This window comes from Budorcas taxicolor, chromosome 12 (assembly GCF_023091745.1).
Source record: "Budorcas taxicolor isolate Tak-1 chromosome 12, Takin1.1, whole genome shotgun sequence".
Lineage (NCBI taxonomy): Eukaryota > Metazoa > Chordata > Mammalia > Artiodactyla > Bovidae > Budorcas > Budorcas taxicolor.
Genome location: NC_068921.1, coordinates 50,361,763 through 50,386,914, shown reverse-complemented (window position 1 = coordinate 50,386,914; position 25,152 = coordinate 50,361,763). Strand labels below are relative to the sequence as shown.

At 38.9% G+C, this 25,152-nt stretch overlaps 2 protein-coding genes across 2 annotated transcripts in view; both read left to right on the top strand.

Moving 5' to 3' along the window:
- The window catches only part of TBC1D4 (TBC1 domain family member 4), a 220,446-nt gene that overhangs the window by 103,249 nt on the left and 92,045 nt on the right, over positions 1 to 25,152 (top strand). The gene's annotated exons all lie outside the window — the stretch shown is intronic.
- Positions 18,145 to 18,965, top strand: LOC128057562 (60S ribosomal protein L7). The gene has a single exon (XM_052650020.1). It carries the CDS (start codon positions 18,158 to 18,160, stop codon positions 18,902 to 18,904), a length of 747 nt encoding a protein of 248 aa, XP_052505980.1. The 5' UTR covers positions 18,145 to 18,157; the 3' UTR covers positions 18,905 to 18,965.

Below are 25,152 nucleotides of genomic sequence, written 5' to 3'. Positions count from 1 at the left end.
AAAAAGGATGATAAAGATCTATAATTATTGACATGGAAAATGGTTAGGGCATGTTTTCAAGCACAAAGGAGGTCACAAAACTGATGCTTTGAACAATCCTATTTATTCAAAATATTATTCCTTAATTATATGTGCATAAAAGAGATCTGGAGGATGTTCACTAAAATTTCATTCATTTTTGGATGAGTTTTTTCTCATTTGTACTTATTTCATTATTTTATTATTTTACAGTGAGCATGTATCATTCAAAAAACAACAAAGCTATATAAACCCACATTTTATTATTTTACAGCAGATGTTTTATAAAACCATATTCCTGACCCAGGGATCAACCCTGGGTTTTCGACATTGCAGAAGGATTCTTTACCATCTGAGCTACGAGGGAAGCCCAATAGGAAAACCATATAAAGCATGTATAGTGTGTTTGCAAAAACTGTTCTTATAGTGCATTCTTTTTAGACATGCTAAACAGTAGTTGTGGTTTGTGGTCCAAATTTATTGCCCTAAACTTTAATGTAGTCATTTGAATCTACATGTTTAATTAAGGTGGTATTATTGGTAGCTTGACCTGGTATAATTGGTATTATTGGTAGATACTGATATTAGATATTTGGTAATGTGATTGTACATTAGCAATTTTACTAACCTTTTTGTTTTCTGTCTAGTATTTGTGGATAATCCTTGCAAGAGGGAATTAGACTGATGATGTTGATAAAAACACTTCAGATTGTTTAAGATCATAGCAGCTTGCAGCGACTTTGTAGTGTACACAGTTAATCATAAGAAACCCAGTGTTTGATATCAACTTAGTGTTATCATGAAATCACCTTTGATCTTATCCTTCTCTCAAGGTTGGAAATTGTTATCTTCACTGTCTTGATCCAGTTAGCATGATTTAGAGTGTGGGTTATGTAAATCTACAGAATCTAGGACAGTTTCTTATCAGTAAAATGAGGATAATAATAGAATTACCTCCAAGATGGTTGTGAGGATTAAAGGGATAAAATATGTAAAGCATTTAGAACAGTGCCTGGCACATAACAAGTACTTGATAAAAGCTACTGTTTTCTAGAAAGTGCACAAAATAAGTAGGAAGCAAATAGTACTTACAAAGAGCTGACTTCTCCCAATATTCATTTGCAAGTTGTTCCAGTGTTTACTTTAGTGATGGCTATGCAAAGCCTCTTATCAGCTTTTCCTTTTAGAGTGGGCACCTGCTTTTAGAGTAGGTGGCATTCATAATTTGATTAGTACTGTTTCCCCAAGTGAAGACACTCTGGTTTTGAGCAAGAACTTATTTAGTATTCTGATTTAGGAAGGCGGTCGCAACCACCATTTTTTCTTTGTTTGTTCATTCATTTGTACACTCACTTTTGCAAATATACATTGAATGTGACCCATAGGGTTTTTGCTAGAGACAGAGAAAAAGGCATGAGACACATCTGGGCAGAAGCCATTGGTAACTAAAAACGATACATTAAGTGTCTTTCAAGGGGGACACAGTGGATGCTGTGGGCAATTTGAAGGGCTGTGTTATGGCTACTGGGCTCTTGGGCCAGGTACCCATTGGAAAGGGCTTTGAAGGGAACTTTTCTCCAGGCCGATTGTGTTAGTCGGAGGGGAATGTAGGCAAAGGACCTCCCAGGCTGAAGAGCAGCATAGCTTTGTTCTTGGTCTCACTTGTTCCAATTCTCTGAGGACACCTTATCTTTGCTGATATGGCAGTTATGCCCTAGAGGCAATGTGCAGGGAAGATTTATTTGTGATGCTGCTGTGTTCTTCACATTCTGTTCACTGGGCTAAAAGTCAGCATTTGTGTTTATCCAATATTTATAGGTCATCAAAATCTTTAGGAGTATTTCAGAAGGGCAAGGAGGTTTCTGAAAGATTTTTCCTTAGGTTCTTTTAATCATACCATAACTTGAGGGTTTTTTAAAAAATATATAACTTAGAGATTAATTGTATTTCAGAAATGTTGAAGAAATGCCTCTCTTAAAATATTTTTTTTCCCCTCAATTTTGGAGCCCCCCCAAATAAAGTCAGCCACTGTTTCCACTGTTTCCCCATCTATTTCCCATGAAGTGATGGGACTGGATGCCATGATCTTTGTTTTCCCCACAAACTCTTAGATGAATCACAAGAAAACCATTCAACTGGCATCAGTATAAGAAAATATTTTTTACTGTAATTGAATTTTCATAAACATGGGCTCATATTCTTATCTTTTGCAATTGTATGTCTTTTTACTGTGTTTTTTTTTTTCCCCTTTCATCTTTTCATGTTGACAAGCTGAAGTAAAATTTTCAAGAAACTGGAGACTTCCTGCTAAGTTGGTTTGAAGCAGTGCTTCAGGGGTGTCCAGGAAGGAATATAACTCACTGGAGATAAGTTTAGAAGTGACTTAAGAGCTGGACAGCAGGAGAAAGAACAGTTCAGGGAAGTGGACAGACGGTGTGTCCAGGAAGTAGATTATGAGACAAGAGAGAGTTTTAAGCAAGGAATTTCAGAATCTTGTAGGAGACACATGGAAGAAGACAGATTACATACGAGTCTTAATGTTAGGTACTATGAGGGTAAAACAAAGTGTTCATGCAGTTTATTCAGTAGGTATTTATTGAGTGCCTACTGTATGCCATGAGTGGGAGGGAGATAATTTCTATTTGAAGGATTCAGGATAGGCTTTTGACAGAGTTCGTAAAATTTAACTTGAATGGTATACAGAGGACAGAATTCTAAGGCAGTGCTGTTCAATTGAAATAAAATGAGTCAGCTCTTTGCATCAGGTGGCCAAAGTATTGGAGTTTCAGCTTCAGGATCAGTCCTTCCTATGAACACCCAGGACTGATCTCCTTTAGGATGGACTGGTTGGATCTCCTTGCAGTCCAAGGGAATCTCAAGAGTCTTCTCCAACACCATAGTTCAAAAGCATCAATTCTTTGGTGCTCAGCTTTCTTTATAGTCCAACTCTCATATCCATACATGACTACTGGAAAAACCATAACCTTGACTAGATGGACCTTTGTTGACAAAGTAATTTCTCAGCTTTTTAATATGCTGTCTAGGTTGGTCATAACGTTCCTTCTAAGGAGCAAGCATCTAAATTTCATGGCTGCAGTCACCATCTGCAGTGATTTTGGAGCCCCCCCAAATAAAGTCAGCCACTGTTTCCACTGTTTCCCCATCTATTTCCCATGAAGTGATGGGACTGGATGCCATGATCTTTGTTTTCTGAATGTTGAGCTTTAAGCCAACTTTTTTACTCTCCTCTTTCATTTTCATCAAGAGGCTCTTTAATTCTTCTTCACTTTCTGCTATAAGGGTGGTGTTATCTGCCTATCTGAGGTTATTGATTATGTTATATACCTGAAACTAATATACTATGTTAATATATCAATACCTCCTTGCTCATAACATTTGTTCAATAAAATTTTGCTGAGTCAAGGGATTTTAGAAAAGAAGTAAAAAGAAACAGATGAAGTTAGTTTTAGTTGTATACTTTAGTATATCTAAAATATTGTAATTTCAGCACATAATCTGTATAAAAATTATTAATGAGTTCTATTACATTTCTTCACTGTGTACTTGAAATGTGCTATGTGACTGCACCAGTATAGTATGAAAAGGGTAGGTTCAGGTTGAAATAAGATTTATATGGTTATTTTGTGCATTGGTGCCCCCATTCCTCCCTCTTAAGAACTGTAAAAGTTGACTTTGAAACCACCAGCCAACATGGTTCTATTTGGAAAAAATATTTATAAATTTCAGTGTTGGCTTTGAATGGGATTTACTGTCATGGACATCAGAAGTGCTCTGTTATCTTTGAATGAAAAACTGTAATCTCATGATTGTCTTGGAGGGTTGTTCAGAAGATTTTCTGCTTCTTCCCTTTGGAAGAGTTTTGAAACACCTTGTCCACTCTTAAGTATGCATTTCTTCAGTTTTGACATAAGATCCTTCTTTTCAGAACTGTCCCATGATTTAAACACTCTGGCCTAGCTAACCTCCACTTTTCTTTTTTGATCAGCTCTAACTGATGCCTTTTTTCCTGATGAATCATTGACGATTATGACAAGAATGCAGATTGTTCCTGATTTCTATTCTCTTCTGTTTTAATAAATAGAATTTTAAACTAGGTATGTGGCCATCCAGAAGCAGGACTGCATTTCTTAGCTTTCCTTACTGCTATAACTTTCTCTAGTTTTGGCCAGTGGGGTGTAAGTAGATTGTTTCGAGGGGGCAACTTCCTTAAGAAACCGTAAGAGTGTCCATTATATTTGTGTGCGTGTGTGTGTACATACCTCTTGCTCTCTTTTTCTGTTATTTACTCCTTACTTCTGCTTGCAATACAGTTGCCACTGTTTTGGACAATGGGGTTGAGTCCCCCAGGGCATAACAAGAAGCTAGAAGGAACCTGAGTCTTCAATATTTAATGACACAATGTCAAAACAAAACAGCCTTGTACTGTCAACTGACTTTTTATGAGAGAGAAAAAAATTTCTGTTTTGTGTAATCAAATGTTGCTTTGTGTTTCAGTCATAGCAGATGAACCCCATCCCAACAATTGGGTTCAACAGGTTATATGTAATACTAATAGCTTTTAAACATCTATGTTAATGTATATTCTCATAGACTTATATGCTGGTCAGGACTCCTAGAGACAAGGGTCACAAAGAGTCAGACACAACTGAGTGACTTTTGCTTTTCACTTTCCCAAGTGGCGCTAAGTGGTAAAGAACCCACCAATGCAGGAGATATAAGGGACGTGGATTCAATCCCTGGGTCAGGAAGATCTCCTGGAGGAGGGCATGGCCACCCACTCCAGTATTCTTGCCTGGAGAATCCCTGGACAGAGGAGCCTGGCATGCTTCCATCCATAGGGTTGCAAAGAGTCAGACATGACCAAAGCGACTTAGCATGCATGCAACAACACTTTAGTCACATCTCTAAGGATGTCTACAGCCTGAGACCCCAGGACTCTCTCTAAGTCTTGGCTTTAATTCTGTTTTTCTCTAGGTTTCATTTTGTGTTCAGTTCAGTTCAGTTCAGTCGTTCAGTCGTGTCCGACTCTTTGCGACCCCCTGAATCGCAGCCCGCCAGGCCTCCCTGTCCATCACCAACTCCCAGAGTTCACTCAAACTCACGCCCATCGAGTTAGTGATGCCATCCAGCCATCTCATCCTCTGTCGTCCCCTTTTCCTCCTGCCCCCAATCCCTCCCAGCAGCAGAGTCTTTTCCAATGAGTCAACTTTTCGCATGAGGTGGCCAAAGTACTGGAGTTTCAGCTTTAGCATCATTCCTTCCAAAGAAATCCCAGGGCTGATCTCCTTCAGAATGGACTGGTTGGATTGCCTTGCAGTCCAAGGGACTCTCAAGAGTCTTCTCCAACACCACAGTTCAAAAGCATCAATTCTTCGGCACACAGCCTTCTCCACAGTCCAAGTCTCACATCCATACATGACCACAGGAAAAACCATAGCCTTGACTAGGTGGACCTTTGTTGGCAAAGTAATGTTTCTGCTTTTCAATATGTTGTCTAGGTTGGTCATAACTTTTCTTCCAAGGAGTAAGTGTCTTTTAATTTCAGGCTGAAATCACCATCTGCAGTGATTTTGGAGCCCCCCAAAATAAACTCTGACACTGTTTCCACTGTTTCCCCATCTATTTCCTATGAAGTGATGGGACCAGATGCCATGATCTTCATTTTCTGAATGTTGAGCTTTAAGCCAACTTTTTCACTCTCCTCTTTCACTTTCATCAAGAGGCTTTTTAGTTCCTCTTCACTTTCTGCCATAAGGGTGGTGTCATCTGCATATCTTAGGTTATTGATATTTCTTCTGGCAAACTTGATTCTAGCTTGTGCTTCTTCCAGCCCAGCGTTTCTCATGATGTACTCTGCATAGAAGTTCAATAAGCAGGGTGACAATATACAGCCTTGACGTACTCCTTTTCCTATTTGGAACCAGTCTGTTGTTCCATGTCCAGTTCTAACTGTTGCTTCCTGACCTGGATATAGGTTTCTCAAGAGGCAGGTCAGGTGATCTGGTATCCCCATCTCTTTCAGAATTTTCCACAGTTGATTGTGATCCACACAGTCAAAGGCTTTGGCATAGTCAATAAAGCAGAAATAGATGTTTTTCTGGAACTCTGTTTTTCCATGATCCAGTGGATGTTGGCATTTTGTATTACTCTAGACTAATTTTCTCCAGTGAAGTGATATGGCCACCTGTTTTACCAGACTAACTTCCTCAACAGCTCGAGAACTCACATGGAAAACAGTTGTATGAATATCTCACCTCCTGTTTGAGAAATACTAGGGAGTTATTCAGATTGACCTGACTTGGGTCATGTGCCCAACCCTATATCTGTCACTGGATCCACTGAGATTAAATGCTCTTCACTGTGGTCTGCTTTGTGGGGGGTTTGGACATTGGGCTCGGGAAGGGTTCAAACATTGACAGCATCCACTAGAACCATTTGTTCTAAATTGAGGTGGGTGCTATTTAGATAAAACAGTGCCTATTTCAGCTGATAAATGATAAGAATCATCTTTTTTTTGAAAGCCATCACATGTATGAAAAATGAGGACTGATAGTATGAGGACTGCTAGTTTGCTTTGAGTGCTTTCTGACTTTGAAGTTGTGAATTTCTGCCAGGTAGATCCCATGGAGAATTTTAATGAAAAATAATTCTGGCCATTTATCACAGTATACAAGCTAATTATTAGTTGCCACCAAACAGATTTCTTTAATTTCTTTTATCTGCAGTCAAGTTGATTATAATGTCAGCCATAAAGCATTGCTGTAACTATTAATGTTTTTGAAATAGATATGAAAATGCATTTGGGGTATTAAAAAAATTAAGACTATTATCACATGAAGAATATTTCAGTGCCAAACCTTCTATTTAGAATTCTCAAATGAGGGTTTCCTTCAAAGAATTACAATTTACCAGTTAAATGTTTTACATACATGAAATCTGGTAAGTGAAAATAATTTTGGGGTAGAGGCTTTGAGTTACCAATGTTTACTTGAAATCTTAACAAATTTATGAAAGATCAATTAATTGAAAGGTAACAGTGTCATGTGATTGAGTTCTGAAGGGGAGAGGAGATATCTGTCCACAGGTCATGTCCAGGGGTGGGTAGGACTGTGCTTCTGCTGGGTAAAGGCTAATCATGTCACAGTGCACTCATCCACGTGGTTTCAAGCAATCTGGTGACATTTCAGAGACCTCAAAGGTAAACGGTTATGCTTGGGGAGTACTGTATTTATTAATCTGATTTTAAGTCAGACGCCTGTAAGGTGCATAGTCAGAAAATGTTCCTTCTCTAGGTCAGAAAGACTCAAGCTTTTCATTGTTTTCTGCAATCAAAGATGACAGGACCCTGGAGTGTTTTGCATCCCCTTAATCATTACATGAATTTGAGAAAACTTGGGGAGACCGTGAAGGACAGGGAAGCCTGGCTTGCTGCAGTCCACGGGGTCACCAAAAGTTGGACATGACTTAGCGGCAGAACAACATCAATCATTATATGGTTTCCTTTGGTATCGATTAGGCAGATCACACAAAGAAGGGCAAGGGGGAGATCTTTGATATTTACTGAACAAAGAAGCGTATCTTTAAACAGGTTATATCAGCTCTGAAAAAAATTTTTTTTCTGGTGAGAAACTTTTCTAGGTACAATCACCATGTCCTTAACAGAGAAAGAAGGAATGACGGTCCCAAAGGAAAGTCTTGATGCAAGATTTTATTGTACTAATTTTTCATTTCTCCGAGAGAAAGAGTGCCTTATGACACACTGTTTTCAGGAGTACTTCCACTGGGAGGGTTGAAGAGCACAGAGAGGATTCCAAGATGTACAGTCGCTATGTGGAGACACAGTTGCTATGCGGAGACATGCTTTTCCTTTCATCCACAGAGAGGGCAAGTCAGATCAGAGATCCAGCATCTGGTTGCTTGTTGTTTTTGACTGTGCTGGGTCTTCCTCACTGTGTACAGGCTTAGTTGTTGTCTGTGAACTCAGTTGCAGCATGTAGGATCATAGTTCCCTGACCAGGGATGGAACCTGGGCCCTCTGTATGGGGAACGTGGAACCTTAACCACTGGGCCACCAGGGAGGTCCCCTGGATGCTTGTGATTGCCTTTCCTTCCAGCCTAATTTTGGAGAGTAGCAAACATACGTTTTCCTTTTTGTCCTTGAGTAGCAGTCGTCTAGGACTTTTTCTTCTTTGTATAAGGAAGAAATTCGCACATTTAGGGGTTAATGATAAATAAGGTCTACAAGTCACCAATGCCTCTGAACACAAGTTCAAGAATGTTGGATTATTCTCCTTCGCAAGATGTTCATTCATCACTGCTGTGGGGTATAAATATCTGAAGTAATAAGGAAGGCCAGGACAAAAATAGGTTTCTGAGAAACTCATGACACTTTTTGCTTTTTGATAACATTACAGCTTTATCGTTTAATCTCAGCTGGAGCTGGTCCCGTCCAGGTCCCTCTGGGTTTAACCTCTTGTCTCTGGCCTCTTTTCCAGAGTTTGTTCTGTTTCACAACCCAGCATTGCTCAGAAAAGCTCTCTTCTCAAGAGTTCAGACGTTTCATAAGTTAAAACTACTTATCAAGTGTCCAGTTTTAGCGTTTTGTTTAGATGACTATACTTTCATATGTTACGATAAAGAACCAAGACATATCTTTTTTATTAGGTTTATTATGTCCTGTTTGAAAATATCTAACAGATTAAATGTTTTGAAGGGTTGATATTGACATACTCTAATTTTTTCAGTTTATTAACTTATTAATATATCTAATCAGTTAAAATTCCAGTTAATTTACTAGCCAGTGGTTAATATTTTAAGACTAAAATGAGAGCAGTGGTAATAAATGGTATTTCATAAACAGTGGTATTTTCCAGTATTATAAAAAACTTAAAATTTTTTCCTTTGTTTTTGGCTTAGGTAAACTAGTTTGTGAGGGAAAGCTCCCTCTAGTGTTTATTGTAGTAAATACAAATGATGTTGAACTGTGTACTTTTTGAAAACAGATTTTATTTCTTTAGTGTAATTTAAAGATTTGCAATGTAAGGTCCAGAGATTTCCTGTACGCCCCTGCCTTACCACATTCATAGGCTCCTCCCTGTCAGCATCACTTATCAGAACTGTCCATTTGTGCCTACAATGACACATCATAGTCCCCCAAGTCCCCAGTTTACCTTAGGCCTCACTCTTGGTGTTGTACATTTCAGGTTTCGACTCATTTATAATGACATATACCCACCATTACGGTCTCACACAGAGTATTTTCACTGTTGTAAAATTCTCTGTGCTTTGTCTCCACTATCTCCATTCCTGCAACCATTGAAACTTTGTATTGCCCCCATAGTCTTTGCCTTTTCTAAAGCATCATATAATTGAAATCATGCAACAGGTAGCCTTTTCATATTGGCTTCTTTCACTTAGTAATGTGCTTTTAAGTTTCTTCCATGTCTTTTCATAGCCTGATGGCTCATTTCTTTTTAGCCCTGAATAACATTTCATTGTCTGAATGTACGACAGTTTTAATTTATTCATTCACCTACTTAAGGACATCTTGGTTGCTTCCAAGTTCTGGTAATTTTGAATACACCTACTTAAAACATCAGTGTACCAGTTTTTGTGTTGGTATAAGTTTTCAATTCCTAAATACCAAGGAGCAAGGTTGCTGGATTGTATAGTAAGAGTATGCTTAGTCTTGTAAAAAGAAACCCAATATATTGGATTTCCCTGGTGGCTCACTGGTAAAGAATCTGCCTGCCAATGCAGGAGACATAGGTTCAATCCCTGGTTCATGAAGATCCAACATGCCCTGGAGCAACTAAGCTCACGTGCCACAATTATCGAGCCTGTTCTCTAGAGCTGAGGACCTGCAGCTACTGAAGTCCGCACCCTGCCTGGAGCCTGTGCTCCACAACAAGAGAAGCCAGCACTTTGCAACTAGAGATTAGCCCCTGCTTGCTGCAGCTAGAGAAAAGCCTGCACAGCAACAAAGACCCAGGGCAGCCAATAAATAAGTAAAATTATTTTTTAAAAAAGTATGTTTCGTCTTGCAAGAAATCACCAAACTCTCTTCCAAAGTGAGTGAACCATTTTTCACTCCCACCACCAGTGTATGGAAAGTTCCTTTTGCTCCATATCCTCATAGCATTTGGTGTTGTTAGTGTTCCAGATTTTGGCCATTCTATTAGGTGTGTAGTGGTATCTTGTTTTCATTTGTATTTCTCTGATGACATATGCTGTGGAGTATCTTTTCATAATGCGTATTTGACATCTGAATATCTTTTGGAGGGAGATGTCTGTCAAGGTCTTTAGTTTATGTTTTAATCAGGTCTTCTTTTATTGTTGAGTTTTAAGAGTCCTTTGTGTATTGTCGACAAAGGTCCATCTAATCAAGGTTATGGTTTTTCCAGTGGTCATGTGTGGATGTGAGAGTTGGACTATAAAGAAAGCTGAGTGCCAAAGAATTGATGCTTTTGAACTGTGGTGTTGGAGAAGACTTGAAAGTCCCTTGGACTGCAAGGAGATCCAACCAGTCCATCCTAAAGGAAATCAGTCCTGGGTGTTCATTGGAGGGACTGATGTTGAAGCTGAAACTCCAATACTTTGGCCACCTGATGCAAAGAGCTGACTCATTTGAAAAGACCCTGATGCTGGGAAAGATTGAGGGTGGGGAGGAGAAGGGGACGACAGAGGATGAGATGGTTGGATGGCATCACCGACTCAATGGACATAAGTTTGGGTAAACTCTGGGAGTTGGTGATGGACATGGAGGCCTGGTGTGCTGCGGTTCATGGTGTTGCAAAGAGACATGACTGAGCGACTGAACTGAACTGAACTGTGTATTGTGGATAACAAGATTTTATCAGCTGTGTCTTTGACAAAATGTTTTCTCCCAACCGGTGGCTAGTCTTCCAATTCTCTTGATGCTGTCTTTTATAGAGCAGAAGTTTTAATTTGAATGACGCTCACCTTATCAATTTTTTCATAGATTGCATCTTTGGTTTTGTATCTAAAAAAGCATCACCCTACCCAAGGTCATCTGAGTTTTCTAGATTTGAGTTAATTTTGTAAAGAGTGTAAGGTCTGTGTCTAGATTAATTTGGCATGTAGATGTCCAGTTGTTCCAGAACCATTTGATGAAGAGACTATCTTTGCTCTGTTGTTCTGTCCTCTGTCAAGGTTCAGTTGACTATATTTATGTGAACCTATTTCTGGGCTGTCTATTTTGTTTCATGAACCTATTTTTCTACTCTTTTTCCAATTCCACACTGTCTTGAATATCATAGCTTTACAGTAAGTCTTGAAGCCAGATAGCACCAGTCCTCCAACTTTGTTCTTTTCTTTCAACTTTTTGTTAGCTATTCGGAGTTGCTTGCCTCTAGATATAAACTTAAAATAAGTTTTCAATATCTTTAAAATAACCTGCTGGGATTTGATTGTGATTGCATTGAATTTATAGATCAAGTTGATATCTGGACAACAGACAGTCTTCCTACTCATGAATATGGAATATTTTTCCATTTATGTAGTTTTTCATTGATCATGTTTATCAGAGTTTTGTAAATCTCATATAGATCTTATACATATTTTGTTAGATTTATACCTAAGTATTCATTGTTGGGTTGCTAATATAAATGATATTGGGCTTTTAATTTCAAAATTCACTTACTCATTGCTCACATATAGAAAGCAGTTGACCTTTTTACATTAACCGTGTATCATGCAACTTTTTTTTTTGACTGTACCACCTGGCCAGTGGGATTCTAGTTCCCCAGCCAGGGATAGAACTTGCATCCGTAAGATGGAACTGCTAAGTCTCAATCACTGGATGCCAGGGAAGCCCCTTGTGCAACCTTGCTATAATCACTTATTAGTTCCAGGAGGGTTTTTTTTTTTTTTTTTTGGTAAATTTTTATTTCATATTTTCTGCAGACAATCATGTCATCTCAGAACAGTTTTATTTCTTCCTTTCCAATCTGTATACTTTTAGTTTCCTTTTCTTGACTATTAGCAAGGACTTCTAATATGATGTTGAAAAGAATGGTGAGAGGAACACCCTTGCATGTACTTGATCTCAGTGGAAATGCCTTGAGTTTCTTACCATTAAGTATGATCTTAGCTGTAGTTTTTTTCTAGATCGTTGAAGAATTTCTTTCTATTCCCTATTTGCTGAGAATTTTTACCATGAATGGGTGATGGATTTTATCAAATGCTTTTTCTGCTTCTATTGATATGATCATGTGATTTTTCTTTTTTAGTCTGTTGATGTGATGTGACATTAATTGATTTTTTAATGTTGAACCACCTACCTACTTGGTCTTGGTGTATAATTCTTATTATACATTTTTTTTTGTTATGCTAGTATTTTGTTAATTTTTGCATCTATATTCATGAGAGATATTGTTTGTAATTTTCTTATGATGTTTGTGCCTGGTTTTGATATTAGGGTAATGCTGGCCTCATAGAATGAGTTAGGGAGTATTTTCTCTGCTTCTATCTTCTGAAAGAGATTATGGAGGATTGGTATCACTTTTTTTTTCTTAAGGGTTTGACAGAATTCACCAGTGTATCCATCTGAGCCATGTGCTTTCTGTTTTAGAAGATTAGTAACTAGTTATTCCATTTAGGCTTATTCAGATTATTTATTCTTGTGTTTTGGCAGATTATGTCATTTAAAGAAATTTTCCCTTTCATCTAGGATATCAAATTTCTGGTCATGGAGTGGTTCATAGTATTCTTTTATTATGCTTTTATTTTCCATAAGATCTGGAGTGCTGTTCCTGCTTTCATTTCTAATATTAGTAATTTGTGTCCTCTCTCTGATCTTAGCCTTGCTAGAGACTGATTGATTATGAGCTGTATATTTTTAAAAGTGTCAGCATTAAGCAAATAATAGGACTGGTTTGATGAATAGAAAATCTTCTGCTGAATAAACACATAGTGGGTCAATCTTGAAAGTGTTTTGTGATTGGGTGGAAGGTTATGCTGCATTTGAAAGTGGATTTCATAATGTCAGCATAAGTAAATAAATAGCAACTTTTCAGGATTGTTTCCTAGAGGCCTCATTCTGTTTTTCTACAGTTTAAAAATGAAAGATTAACTTTCTTGATGACATGGTTGTAATAAGTTTGATTTTCTTTCATTGATGCCTTTGCTTGTTTCACCTTTTTTGGTCGTATCTGTATAAATATCCATATCTGAAAAAAAGAAATATAAAGTTATTTTTCACAAGTGATACAAATATTCTATATTCACACTGTGTTATTCTTATTTTGGTAAGGTACAGAACATTTTTTTCCCCTACCACATGCAAACCTTTTCCAAAATTTATTTCTTATACATGTATACATGCCTGCTCAGTTGCTTCAGCCATGTCTAACTCTTTGGAGCCAGACATGGACTGTAGCCCACCAGGATCCACTGTCCATGGGATTTTCCAGGCAAGAATTTTGGAATGGGTTGCCATTTCCTCCTACAGGGGATCTTGCCAACCCAGGGATCAAATATGCATCTCCTGCACTGGCAGGTGAATTCTTTACACTGAGTCACCTGGGAAGCCCCCTGTTTTATACAACTGTTACTTGTATGGGTTAGCTCCTCATCTCATCCTAGGCAGAAAAAATAGTTAACCTGTATTATTTCACTTAAGGGTACAAAACCCTCTCTTCTAATTTCTGGTTGATTCCTGAATTTCATCTAAGATACTTGAGTTCTCAAGTTAAACCTTCAGTTAAATGCAAATTTCTCCATGAAAGAGTTGTAGGAGTCACGTTTCTACATCATCACAATACAGAAAGGGTAGCCTGAGAGTTCTAAAGATAACATCACTTCACAGTTTTGCCCACAGTAAGCCTTGAATTAAATGATTACTGATCAATACTTATTTGATCTTCTTCTCCTCCTTACCTCAGCTGATGATCATGCTTTCAATTTTCCTAAGAAATTAAAGCATTCAGAGGTGAAATTCTCCAAACTCTGACCTCTATGTCTTCCTCTATCTGCACCTTTTGAGATGAACTAACCATTCCTTGGGTCAGTTCAAATTCTTCCGCTGATTCCCTACATTCAGTCCCTTCTTGCTTACTTAAAGATGTTGCTAGCAATTCTACTCTCATTCTCCACATCATCCATTTCTCCTTCACTATTGAAAATTGAAGGCTTCCCTCAAGGCTCAGACACTAAAGAATCTGCCTGCCAGCGCAAGAGACCCAAGTTCAATCCCTGTGTTGGGAAGATCTCCTGGAGAAGGGAATGGCTAACCATTCCAGTATGCTTGCCTGGAGAGTCCCATGGACAGAGGGACTGGCGGGCTACAGTTCATGGGGTCTCAAAGAGTCAGGCATGACTGAGTAACTAACACACACTGGAAATTCTGTACTGAATATTGTTGTTTCTCCCATCTATAAGAGAACCCTCTTTGGACTCACTTGTACCTCCAGCTACATCCCTAAAAGGTTGCCTGTACCTAATGTTTGGATTTTGTTCCTGAAATTTTCTTTTGAACCTACTCCAGGAAGGCTTTTGCCCTCAGTTCAGTTCAGTTCAGTCGCTCAGTCATGTCCGACTCTTTGCGACCCCATGAATCGCAGCATGCCAGGCCTCCCTGTCCATCACCAACTCCCGGAGTTCACTCAAACTCACGCCCATCGAGTTAGTGATGCTATCCAGCCATCTCATCCTCTGTCGTCCCCTTCTCCTCCTGCCCCCAATCCCTCCCAGCAGCAGAGTCTTTTCCAATGAGTCAACTCTTTGCATGAGGTGGCCAGAGTACTGGAGTTTCAGCTTTACAATCATTCCTTCCAAAGAAATCCCAGGGCTGATCTCCTTCAGAATGGACTGGTTGGATCTCCTTGCAGTTCAAGGGACTCTGAAGAGTCTTTTCCAACACCACAGTTAAAAAGCATCAATTCTTTGGCGCTCAGCCTTCTTCACAGTCCAACTCTCACATCCATACATGACCACAGGAAAAACCATAGCCTTGCCTAGACAGATCTGAGGCGGCAAAGTAATGTCTCTGCTTTTGAATATGCTATCTAGGTTGGTCATAATTTTTCTTCCAAGGAGTAAGTGTCTTTTAATTTCCTGGCTGCAGTCACCACCTGCAGTGATTTTGGAGCCCCCCAAAATAAAGTCTGACACTGTTTCCACTGTTTCCGCATCTGTTTCCCATGAAGTGATGGGACTGGATGCCATGATCTTCGTTTTCTGAATGTTGAGCTTTAAGCCAACTTTTTCACTCTCCACTTTCACTTTCATCAAGAAGCTTTTTAGTTCCTCTTCACTTTTTGCCATTAGGGTGGTGTCATCTGCATATCTGAGGTGATTGATATTTCTCCCGGCAGTCTTGATTCCAGCTTGTGCTTCTGACAGCCCAGCGTTTCTCATGATGTACTCTGCATATAAGTTAAATAAGCAGGATGACAATATACAGCCTTGACGTACTCTTTTTCCTATTTGGAACCAGTCTGTCCGTTGTCCAGTTCTAACTGCTGCTTCCTGACCTGCATACAGATTTCTCAAGAGGCAGGTCAGATGGTCTGGTATTCCCAGCTGTTTCAGAATTTTCCACAGTTTATTGTGATCCACACAGTCAGAGGCTTTGGCATAGTTAATAAAGCAGAAATAGATGTTTTTCTGGAACTCTCTTGCTTTTTCCATGATCCAGCGAATGTTGGCAATTTGATCTCTGGTTCCTCTGCCTTTTCTAAAACCAGCTTGAGCATCAGGAAGTTCACGGTTCACGTATTGCTGAAGCCTGGCTTGTAGAATTTTGAGCATTACTTTACTAGCATGTGAGATGAGTGCAATTGAGAGGTAGTTTGAGCATTCTTTGGCATTGCCTTTCTTTGGGATTGGAATGAAAACGGACCTTTTCCAGTCCTGTGGCCACTGCTGAGTTTTCCAAATTTGCTGGCATGTTGAGTGCAGTACTTTCACAGCATCATCTTTCAGGATTTGAAACAGCTCAATAGGAATTCCATCACCTCCACTAGCTTTGTTCATAGTGATACTTTCTAAGGCCCACTTGACTTCACATTCCAGGATGTCTGGCTCTAGATGAGTGATCACACCATTGTGATTATCTGGGTTGTGAAGATCTTTTTTGTACAGTTCTTCTGTGTATTCTTGCCAGCTCTTCTTAATATCTTCTGCTTCTGTTAGGTCCATACCATTTCTGTCCTTTATCAAGCCCATCCTTGCATGAAATGTTCCCTTGGTATCTCTAATTTTCTTGAAGAGATCTCTAGTCTTTCCCATTCTGTTCTTTTCCTCTATTTCTTTGCATTGATCACTGAAGAAGGCTTTCTTATCTCTTCTTGCTATTCTCTGGAACTCTGCATTCAGATGCTTATATCTTTCCTTTTCTCCTTTGCTTTCCGCCTCTCTTCTTTTCACTGCTATTTGTAAGGCCTCCCCAGACAACCATTTTGCTTTTTTGCATTTCTTTTCCATGGGGATGGTCTTGATCCCTGTCTCCTGTACAATGTCACGAACCTCATTCCACAGTTCATCAGGCACTCTATGTATCAGATCTAGGCCCTTAAATCTGTTTCTCATTCGCACTGTATAATCATAAGGGATTTGATTTAGGTCATACCTGAATTGTCTAGCGGTTTTCCCTACTTTCTTCAATTTGAGTCTGAATTTGGCAATAAGGAGTTCATGATCTGAGCCACAGTCAGCTCCTGGTCTTGTTTTTGTTGACTGTATAGAGCTTCTCCATCTTTGGCTGCAAAGAATAGAATCAATCTGATTTCGGTGTTGACCATCTGGTGATGTCCATGTGTAGAGTCTTAAGCCTCACCAAAACTTTTCTTGTCAAAATCACCAACGATCTCCTAGCGCTTACTCCTTCTTTCTGGGAAACTTTTCCTACTTGGCTTCTGATTACAGTACCATTCTTTTCTGGTTTTATCCCAGGCTCTTGCTGTATTTTCTTTACTTATATTTCTCTGTCTCCCAAACTATAGGCATTGTGTCACAGCTTGGTTCCTAGAGATATTACTCTTGTGTCTAGCTCATCATGTCTCTCTCCCTCTTGCTCTGTCTCTCTGTGTCATCTGTGCTCACTTTTTTGATTAACTCCTCTAATCTCATGGCTTTAATTGCCATTTATATGCATTCCAGTTTTTCTTTCTCAGTTCTGTCCACACCCCTGAGCTCCAGACATGTATACTCAACTGCCTACTGGCATCACCCCTTGGATGTCTGTAAGCTTTTCCAAAATTAACAATCCAAAATGAAGCTCCTACTTCTTAAGCCACCCCCATCCCTCATCCTGTTTCACGGCAGCTCCATTTTTCTAAGTCCTTCGGCCAAAACCCATAAAGTTCATTCATGCCTCCTCTTCTTTTATAGTCCATCTTAGATCCATCAACAGATCATGTAGACCATGGCTTTAAAATGATCTTTAGAAGCCTGTACCTTCTTACCCCTTCCCTTGCTGTTGCTCTTGTGTGAACCACCCCTGGCTCACCCTGAGAATGGTAGGCTTCTGCACCACCCCCACCCCCACCCCCACATCCTTGCCATCTATTCTGCATACAGCAGGCAAAAAATAAAAAAGTGTTAATCTCTCAGTCATGTCTGACTCTGTGACCCCATGGACTGTAGCCCACCAGGCTCCTCTGTCCATGAAATTCTCCAAGCAAGAATACTGGAGACAGTTGCCATTCTTTTCTCCAGGAGATCTTTCTGACCCCGGGATCATACCCCGGTCTCCTGCATTGGCAGGTGGATTCTTTATCATCTGAGTCCGGCAAAGGGATTCTTTAAACATGTAACTCAGCACTCTGCAATGGCTTTCTGTCTCACCAAGGGGTCAAAGCCAAAGTCCTTTCAAGGCCCTGCAGGATGTAGATGCCCCCTGCTCCCCACAAGGGCTTTCAGTAATCTTCTGCTCCCTCACCCACATCCAGCCACACTGACTCCTCACTCTTCCCTGAACACATCAGACGAATCTCTGCTTCATGGCCTTTGCACTCTGTGTTCTATCTGCCTGGAATGTTCCTCCCCCAGATACCTGTAAGGCTCTCCTTCTTGCTGACTTCAGCTTTTTACTCAAATGTGTTATACAGATTCTTTTCTTTAAAGTTGCAACTATTGCTCTTTCCCGGCTGGAACCATGGAGGTTGCAGAAGAGAAGAAAAAGAAGGTTCCTGCTGTGCCAGAAACCCTTAAGAAAAAGCGGAAGAATTTCGCAGAGCTTAAGATCAAGCGACTGAGAAAGAAGTTTGCCCAAAAGATGCTTCGAAAGGCAAGGAGGAAGCTTATCTATGAAAAAGCTAAGCATTACCACAAGGAATACAGGCAGATGTACAGAACTGAAATTCGAATGGCTAGGATGGCACGAAAAGCCGGCAACTTCTATGTACCTGCGGAACCCAAATTGGCGTTTGTCATCAGGATCAGAGGTATCAACGGTGTGAGCCCAAAGGTTCGAAAGGTGCTGCAGCTCCTTCGCCTCCGGCAGATCTTCAACGGCACCTTTGTGAAGCTCAACAAGGCATCAATTAATATGCTGAGAATTGTGGAGCCATACATTGCATGGGGGTACCCAAATCTGAAGTCTGTAAATGAATTGATCTACAAGCGTGGTTATGGCAAAATCAACAAAAAGCGAATTGCCCTGACAGACAATGCATTGATTGCTCGATCTCTTGGGAAATATGGAATCATCTGCATGGAGGATCTGATTCATGAGATCTATACCGTTGGAAAACGTTTCAAAGAAGCAAACAACTTCCTGTGGCCCTTTAAATTGTCTTCTCCACGAGGTGGAATGAAGAAAAAGACCACCCATTTTGTAGAAGGTGGAGATGCTGGCAACAGGGAAGACCAGATCAACAGGCTTATTAGAAGGATGAACTAAGGTATCTACCAGGATTATTTTTGTGTTCTGGTTAATAAACAATTGAAACAAATTGAAAAAAAAAAAAAAAAAGTTGCAACTATTCTGATATCTCCTCCAAATTTTCTGTACCCTTTTCCTTGCATTATTTTTCTCATTGGCAATTTTCACTATCTCAGATCCTTTATGATTCACTTATTTATTCTATACCCCCTACTACAATTTAACTTTCATAAAGGGATTTTTTTTTTTTTTGGCAGCAGCTTCTCACTTCCTCCATCTCCTTTCACAGCACGTCAGACTTACATGTTAGATTTAATTAAACATTGTTGAATGCTTTCACTGTCTCAGCACTGTGTCAGGCACTTTGCACATTTAGTTTAATTTTCCCAGTTTACCTTTGAAATAAACATTGTGATTCTCATTTTTCAGATGAAAAACCAAGAGACAATGAAAGATATGGCATCTTTTCTACAGACAGTCATAGCTACTGGAATGAGCTTTAAACGCTAGACCTCTAACTGCCTGTTATGTGCTTTTCTAATATGCTGTGCTACGGACTAATCTACTTTTAAAAGAGTGGTGTTGTTTTTGAAATGGAATTTGAAAAGGACTGTCCTTGTCTATCCTTTGCCATCTAACTTCTCACCCATCCCATCTTCTGTCTTATTTCCCTGTTTATTTATTCCCTGTCTTATTTCCCTAAAGTCAGCCACTACTAAGGATATTCCATTCTCTTAATCAAAATCATGAGTCCCTGCAGGGAGCTCAAACTGGTGCTCTGTGACAACCTAGAGTGGTGGGATGGGGTGGGAGGTGGGAAGGAGGTTCAAGAAGGAGGGAACATATATATATATACATATATACCTATGGCTAATTCATGTTGGTGTATGGCAGAAACCAACACAATATTGTTAATTATCCTTCAATTAAAAATAAATTAAAAAATATATCTATATAAAACATGAGTCCTTGGATTTCCTGTGAGTTACCCTTATTTATTTTACATCTGATCACTTTTTCAAATTTTGAATGGTCATAGAGGCACAAGTCACATCTTTTGGGGAAGGAATTCAAAGATATGCAGTGAGACAGAATGGAAGGGGAGCCTTTGGTAGGAAGTTTAAGGACTTTCTGTCTCTGATGCTTGAGCTAATGCAGAGGCCGCCAGGAAAGCAGCAGAGAAGAGATGAGCCAAAAATTCCATTTGGAGCAAAGGAACTGAGAATATCTAAGAACCAAAGTCTAGTCTGAGAGGAAACTGCCTTGGCTGAAGCCCAAGATTCCAATTCAAGCAACTTGTCTGACTGCTGTGTAAATGGTAGAGATATTCTTGCTTTCTTTGGCTCCAAAGAGTCTCGTTACTTGTAATCTCATTATTTTCTTCTTTCTTGGTTTAACTTTTAATGTAAACCGTTTGTTTCCACATCTGTAAAACAAGATAGTAGGGACTGGTGATTCCATAAGGGACCCTTTAAGTTTAAAATTCTGTGATTTTAAAATTACTGCATTTTTCTATTCAATTTTGATTCTAGACCTAGTGAAAATCAGATACCTTTTTTACTGTGCCAAATTTACCATAGAATAATAACATATATTTAACCAAATACAAAGAATCACTGAAATACTTTTGGATAAAAGTTAAAATAGTTTAAAAATCAATTTTATTTCTTAGTGAGATTATCAGACAACCTCACCTTAAGAATGATAACACAGACTGAGCAGCCCTCCCAAGTAACTGGAGCTGGAACATCTTCATGGGTTCTTCAATAATGGTCATTTTTTTCCCCTTGATGTAAGTAAGCTATTTCAGGGCACATATATAGCTTCCAAAATTACTTTCCATTGGTTGAAGATGAAGTTTTAAAAGCCAAACAGAAATTATGATATTTAATGACCAAATTAGTCTTTTCTTAAAATGCTGAACTAATCTTAATAGCTTCTTAAGTAAAACAGAATTAGAAAGGAAATCTACCTGTTGCCTAATGGCATATACTAGTTTCAAAGCAAATACATTTTCTTTTCCTTACTGTCTCTCTTTGATTGGGACTAGTTTAAATGATCAGTTCTTCTCATTTGTCAGGTTTTTGCAGTTTACTTGAAATGCTTCCTCGTATTCTTCCTCATCTTTTCTTAAATACCCTTCCCCTATTTTTTGTGAGGGCTTCCCGTGTGGTGCTAGAGGTAAAGAACTCACCTGCCAATACAGGAGAGACATGGGTTCAATCCCTGGATCAGACTCTAGTATTCTTGTCTGGAGAATTTCACGGACAGAGGAGTCTGGTGGGCTACAGTCCATGGGGTCATAAAGAGTCAGATATGACTGAAGAAACTTAGCACACACCTCTTTTTTGTGCTGACAGAAATCTTGCTGTGCCTACTATAATTATTATAATAATGAATCAAATAGCTAAGATCATTTTAGTTGTGAAAGAATTTACCCAGTTATTTTCTTTACTTTGAATATTTTTTTACTTTAAGAAGCTTATTTTCATATTCATATTTGTATCCACTTTTTAAATGTTTGCTGAAGTTCATCTGTTTATCAGTGAATTCTATGAGGAAAGAAGACATTGTAGATTAATTTTCTCCTACTTTCATAATTAAAAAGCCTTGGACACTTATGGTTATTTAAATAGCATAAGAAAGACAATGGTACTCAAATTTTAAATGCTTCTTTTTAAAGAAAGTAGAGAGTCTATTCTTTAGCCCTGAACAATCAGTGTGTTTCCTGACTGCACAGTCAGGAAATGCTTTACTTTTGAAGCAATAACGGTTTTTCCCGGGAAGTTTTATAATTGGCTGCACAGTGATAACGTGGACTTGAACAAATACAGCAAAATTACTGCTGGCTTATCTAGAATGAAAGAGAACTTCTTAAGTGTGACAGAGTGCTACTACTGAGGATTATATCAGTTTGGCATATTCGCAGCTCTTGGAGAACTGCTCCAATTTTCTGCTGGCTTCCTGACCAAAGGTATCTTTTCCTTTGTGTTTTTCAGTATCCAGATGATTTTTCCCACCCCTGGGTTTGCTTAGGCCATTAGACATCAGCATGGGGTGGCTGTAGAATTTATTTTATTTTGAAATTAAGTGGAGAGTTATTTTAACCATACCATTGGATTTCTTGGAGTATGATAACTAATTATGGTAATTAATTAATGAGAAACAACAGTCTGACATCCAGGGACCTAGTGGCAATTTTTTTTCTCTAGAGTGAGGAATTGCTTTAATGTCTGAATTTTGATATTTGAGGTTATATCCTTTTTTTCTCTTAGAAATTATACTTCTAATAAATTTCTATTTTCTTTTAAAAATTAATTTATTTTAATTGAGGATAATTACAGTATTGTCATGGTTTTGCCACACATCGACATGATATCACTGAAAGTGTAAGGACAAAACACTGGCTAAAGGTGGTACCGTGCTTTTTCTAAATGTCGTGAGGCATTTGAAAAAACCCCAATTTATTTTATCACCTGTTGAATTGCTTATTGTCTGTTAATGGAAATGAATAATGTCAATAACTTACAATATTTCTGGCTTAATGACAGAGATGATTTTCCATCTCCTTTTAATGTATATTATTTTGTTTCTATATGGCATCAATGCAAAAATGAGCCCATAGAAATCTGGATTTAGATGAGATCTTATTGAGCATCTATCTAGTCTTCCATTTTACTGGGGAGGAAATTCAGGTGCAGAATGACACAAATTCCTGGCAGATCTGGGATAGAGTATAAATCTCTTAATTCCTGGGTAGAGGGGTTATTCATTCTTTTAAAAATATTGTTATTGTGTGCTGCCATACAATAAAACTTTTGCCATAAATTGGCACTGAATCTGCATCAGACTCTTTGCAACCCCGTGGACTGTAGCCTGCCAGGCTCCTCTGATCATGGAATTCTCAGGGTAAGAACACTGGAGTGGGTAGCCATTCCCTTCTCTAAGGGATCTTCCTGACCCTGGGATTGAAGCTGGGTCTTCTGCATTACAGGCAGATTCTTTACCATCTGAGCCACCAGGGAAGCCCATAAATCTTTTAATTCCTGAGTAGAGGGATTATTAATTCCCTCTTAAATATTGTATTTGTGTGTTAAAATTATGTGCTGGCATAAAATAAAACTTTCGCCTTGAATTGGCATTGAATCTGCATCAGACTCTGTGACATGTAGACAGATTCTAAGCAGTGGTGTGTTCATGACAAGAGTAAGAATACCTAGAGTTATTCTTTTAACGAGGTGTCTCAGCATCTGGAGACATTCCTGCCACACACATTCACTTCCTCACTGGAGCGAGCATTGAGGAGAGTAGAAAGCGTCAGCTCTTCATTTTGGGGAGTGCCAGGTTTCTCATGAATTAGCAACAGGAATTTGCTAAACCTATCTCAGTCCTGGAGAACTTTCATCAGGGTTCTTGGTAGTTGTTCACTATTTGTATGCTTCTGTTTGCTGACAGCTGTCAATCAGTTTCTTCTGAGCACGAAATTCTCTCCCAATGGTCACATGGGAAAAAACTCTAGGTAAGACACAAAGTCATCCCAAATCAGTCTTTCACTTAAGGGCTTATAGTATAATGTTAGAGAGAAAAAGAGATGTTGTAAGATGCAATACATGCAAGGAGTCAAATTCATTGAAAAGCACATATAAATCTAAATATACGTCAGTTAACACTCAGTGGTAAAAAAATCCTCCTGCTAATGCAGGAGACATCAGTTCAATCCCTGGGTCAGGAAGATCCCTTGGAGAAGGAAATGGCAACCTACTCCAATATTCTTGCCTGAAAAAGTCCATGGACAGAGGAGCCTGGCAGGCTACAGTCCACGGAGTCACAAAGAGTCGGACATTACTGAGCACTCATGCAACATAGAAGAATACTGTTTTCCCAAAATGTTTTGGGTACGTGCAAGTACTGGCTAGAGATTTTTTTCTCTTGTGTTGCTTCTGATTGATCTCTTAAATAAATGTCTCAGCAGAAAGTTTTCGTGGTCCTCTGATAACTCTTTTCCTCACCAAGGACATTTTACTGTCCTAACTTTATCAGTGTCCCTTTGGTATGGGTGCTGATTGTGTAGGCAGGGGCTGTATAATGATAACTTACATGTGTGATTACACTTAGAAGAAAAAATAGAGTGGAATGGTGTTAGATCAGTTTCATAGTTAGAGCCTCTTTGCAGCCCAGGTCATTGAAAGCTGCATTTAGTCATGACCTCAGAGAGGATATTAAAGGCAACTAGAATCTATGTCTTATGGTGCAATTAATAATTCAAATTATTGGAGGATTAAATTACTTACTCAGCTTAGTCAAAGTGATAAGCTTTGCTTCTATTAACTGAGTCATTAACTGGATTATATTTAGACGTTGAGCTTTTACTTGCGGTCACGGGGAAGTGTCCTGTGGGACTATAGAAATTCAAGCACTAATCAGTTCTTCACATAATATCTCTCAACATAATAGTAGAGAAAAAGTACAAACATATAATATTGAAGAACTGATACAACTAAGGTCGAACTGACTATATATTCAGTCTCAGTGATAGGATATAACTCTAATCACCATTAAAATGTTTATCACAAGATAAAAATTCTGCAGGTTCAAAAACATCCTACAGATAATATTTTTCTTATTATGCACTCCATAGAGAGACTTTGGAAATTTAAGTGCACTAGAGTTGCAAAAGGAGAAGGAAATGGCAACCCACTCCAGTGTTCTTGCCTGGAGAATCCCAGGGACGGGGGAGCCTCATGGGCTGCCGTCTATGGGGTCGCACAGAGTTGGACACGACTGAAGCGACTTAGCAGCAGCAGCAGCAGAGTTGCAAAATCGGATGAAAAGTATTAGATAAAATATGGTTAGTGAGGAAGGAGGGGTTTTGCCTAACCCACTAGAATCACTATATAGACATTCTACAGGGTTGAATGTCTAGGTCAGTCTCCATAGCTTTGGCCCTTGTCAGATACTAAAACAAAAAGAAAATGACAGAGGGCTAAGGTTGCTGATCATGTGTTAGTATAAAGCATCTGACTTCCCTGGAGATAAGTCAAGTGTTCGGGGTGAGTCACTGAAACTATAGCATTTGGACTTTTATTCTTTCCTAGGAAATATTCTGCTAGCAAATGGAAAGTCTTGTAATTTTAAACTGTGAATACTCTGGCCATATATCCTGAATAATTATGTGAAAAAGAAGAAATTCTGGTTTTAGAATGGTTGCTGGTAGATTTAAAGAAATACCATGTGTGTCTGAAGGTGAAGCAACCCTGCATATAAAA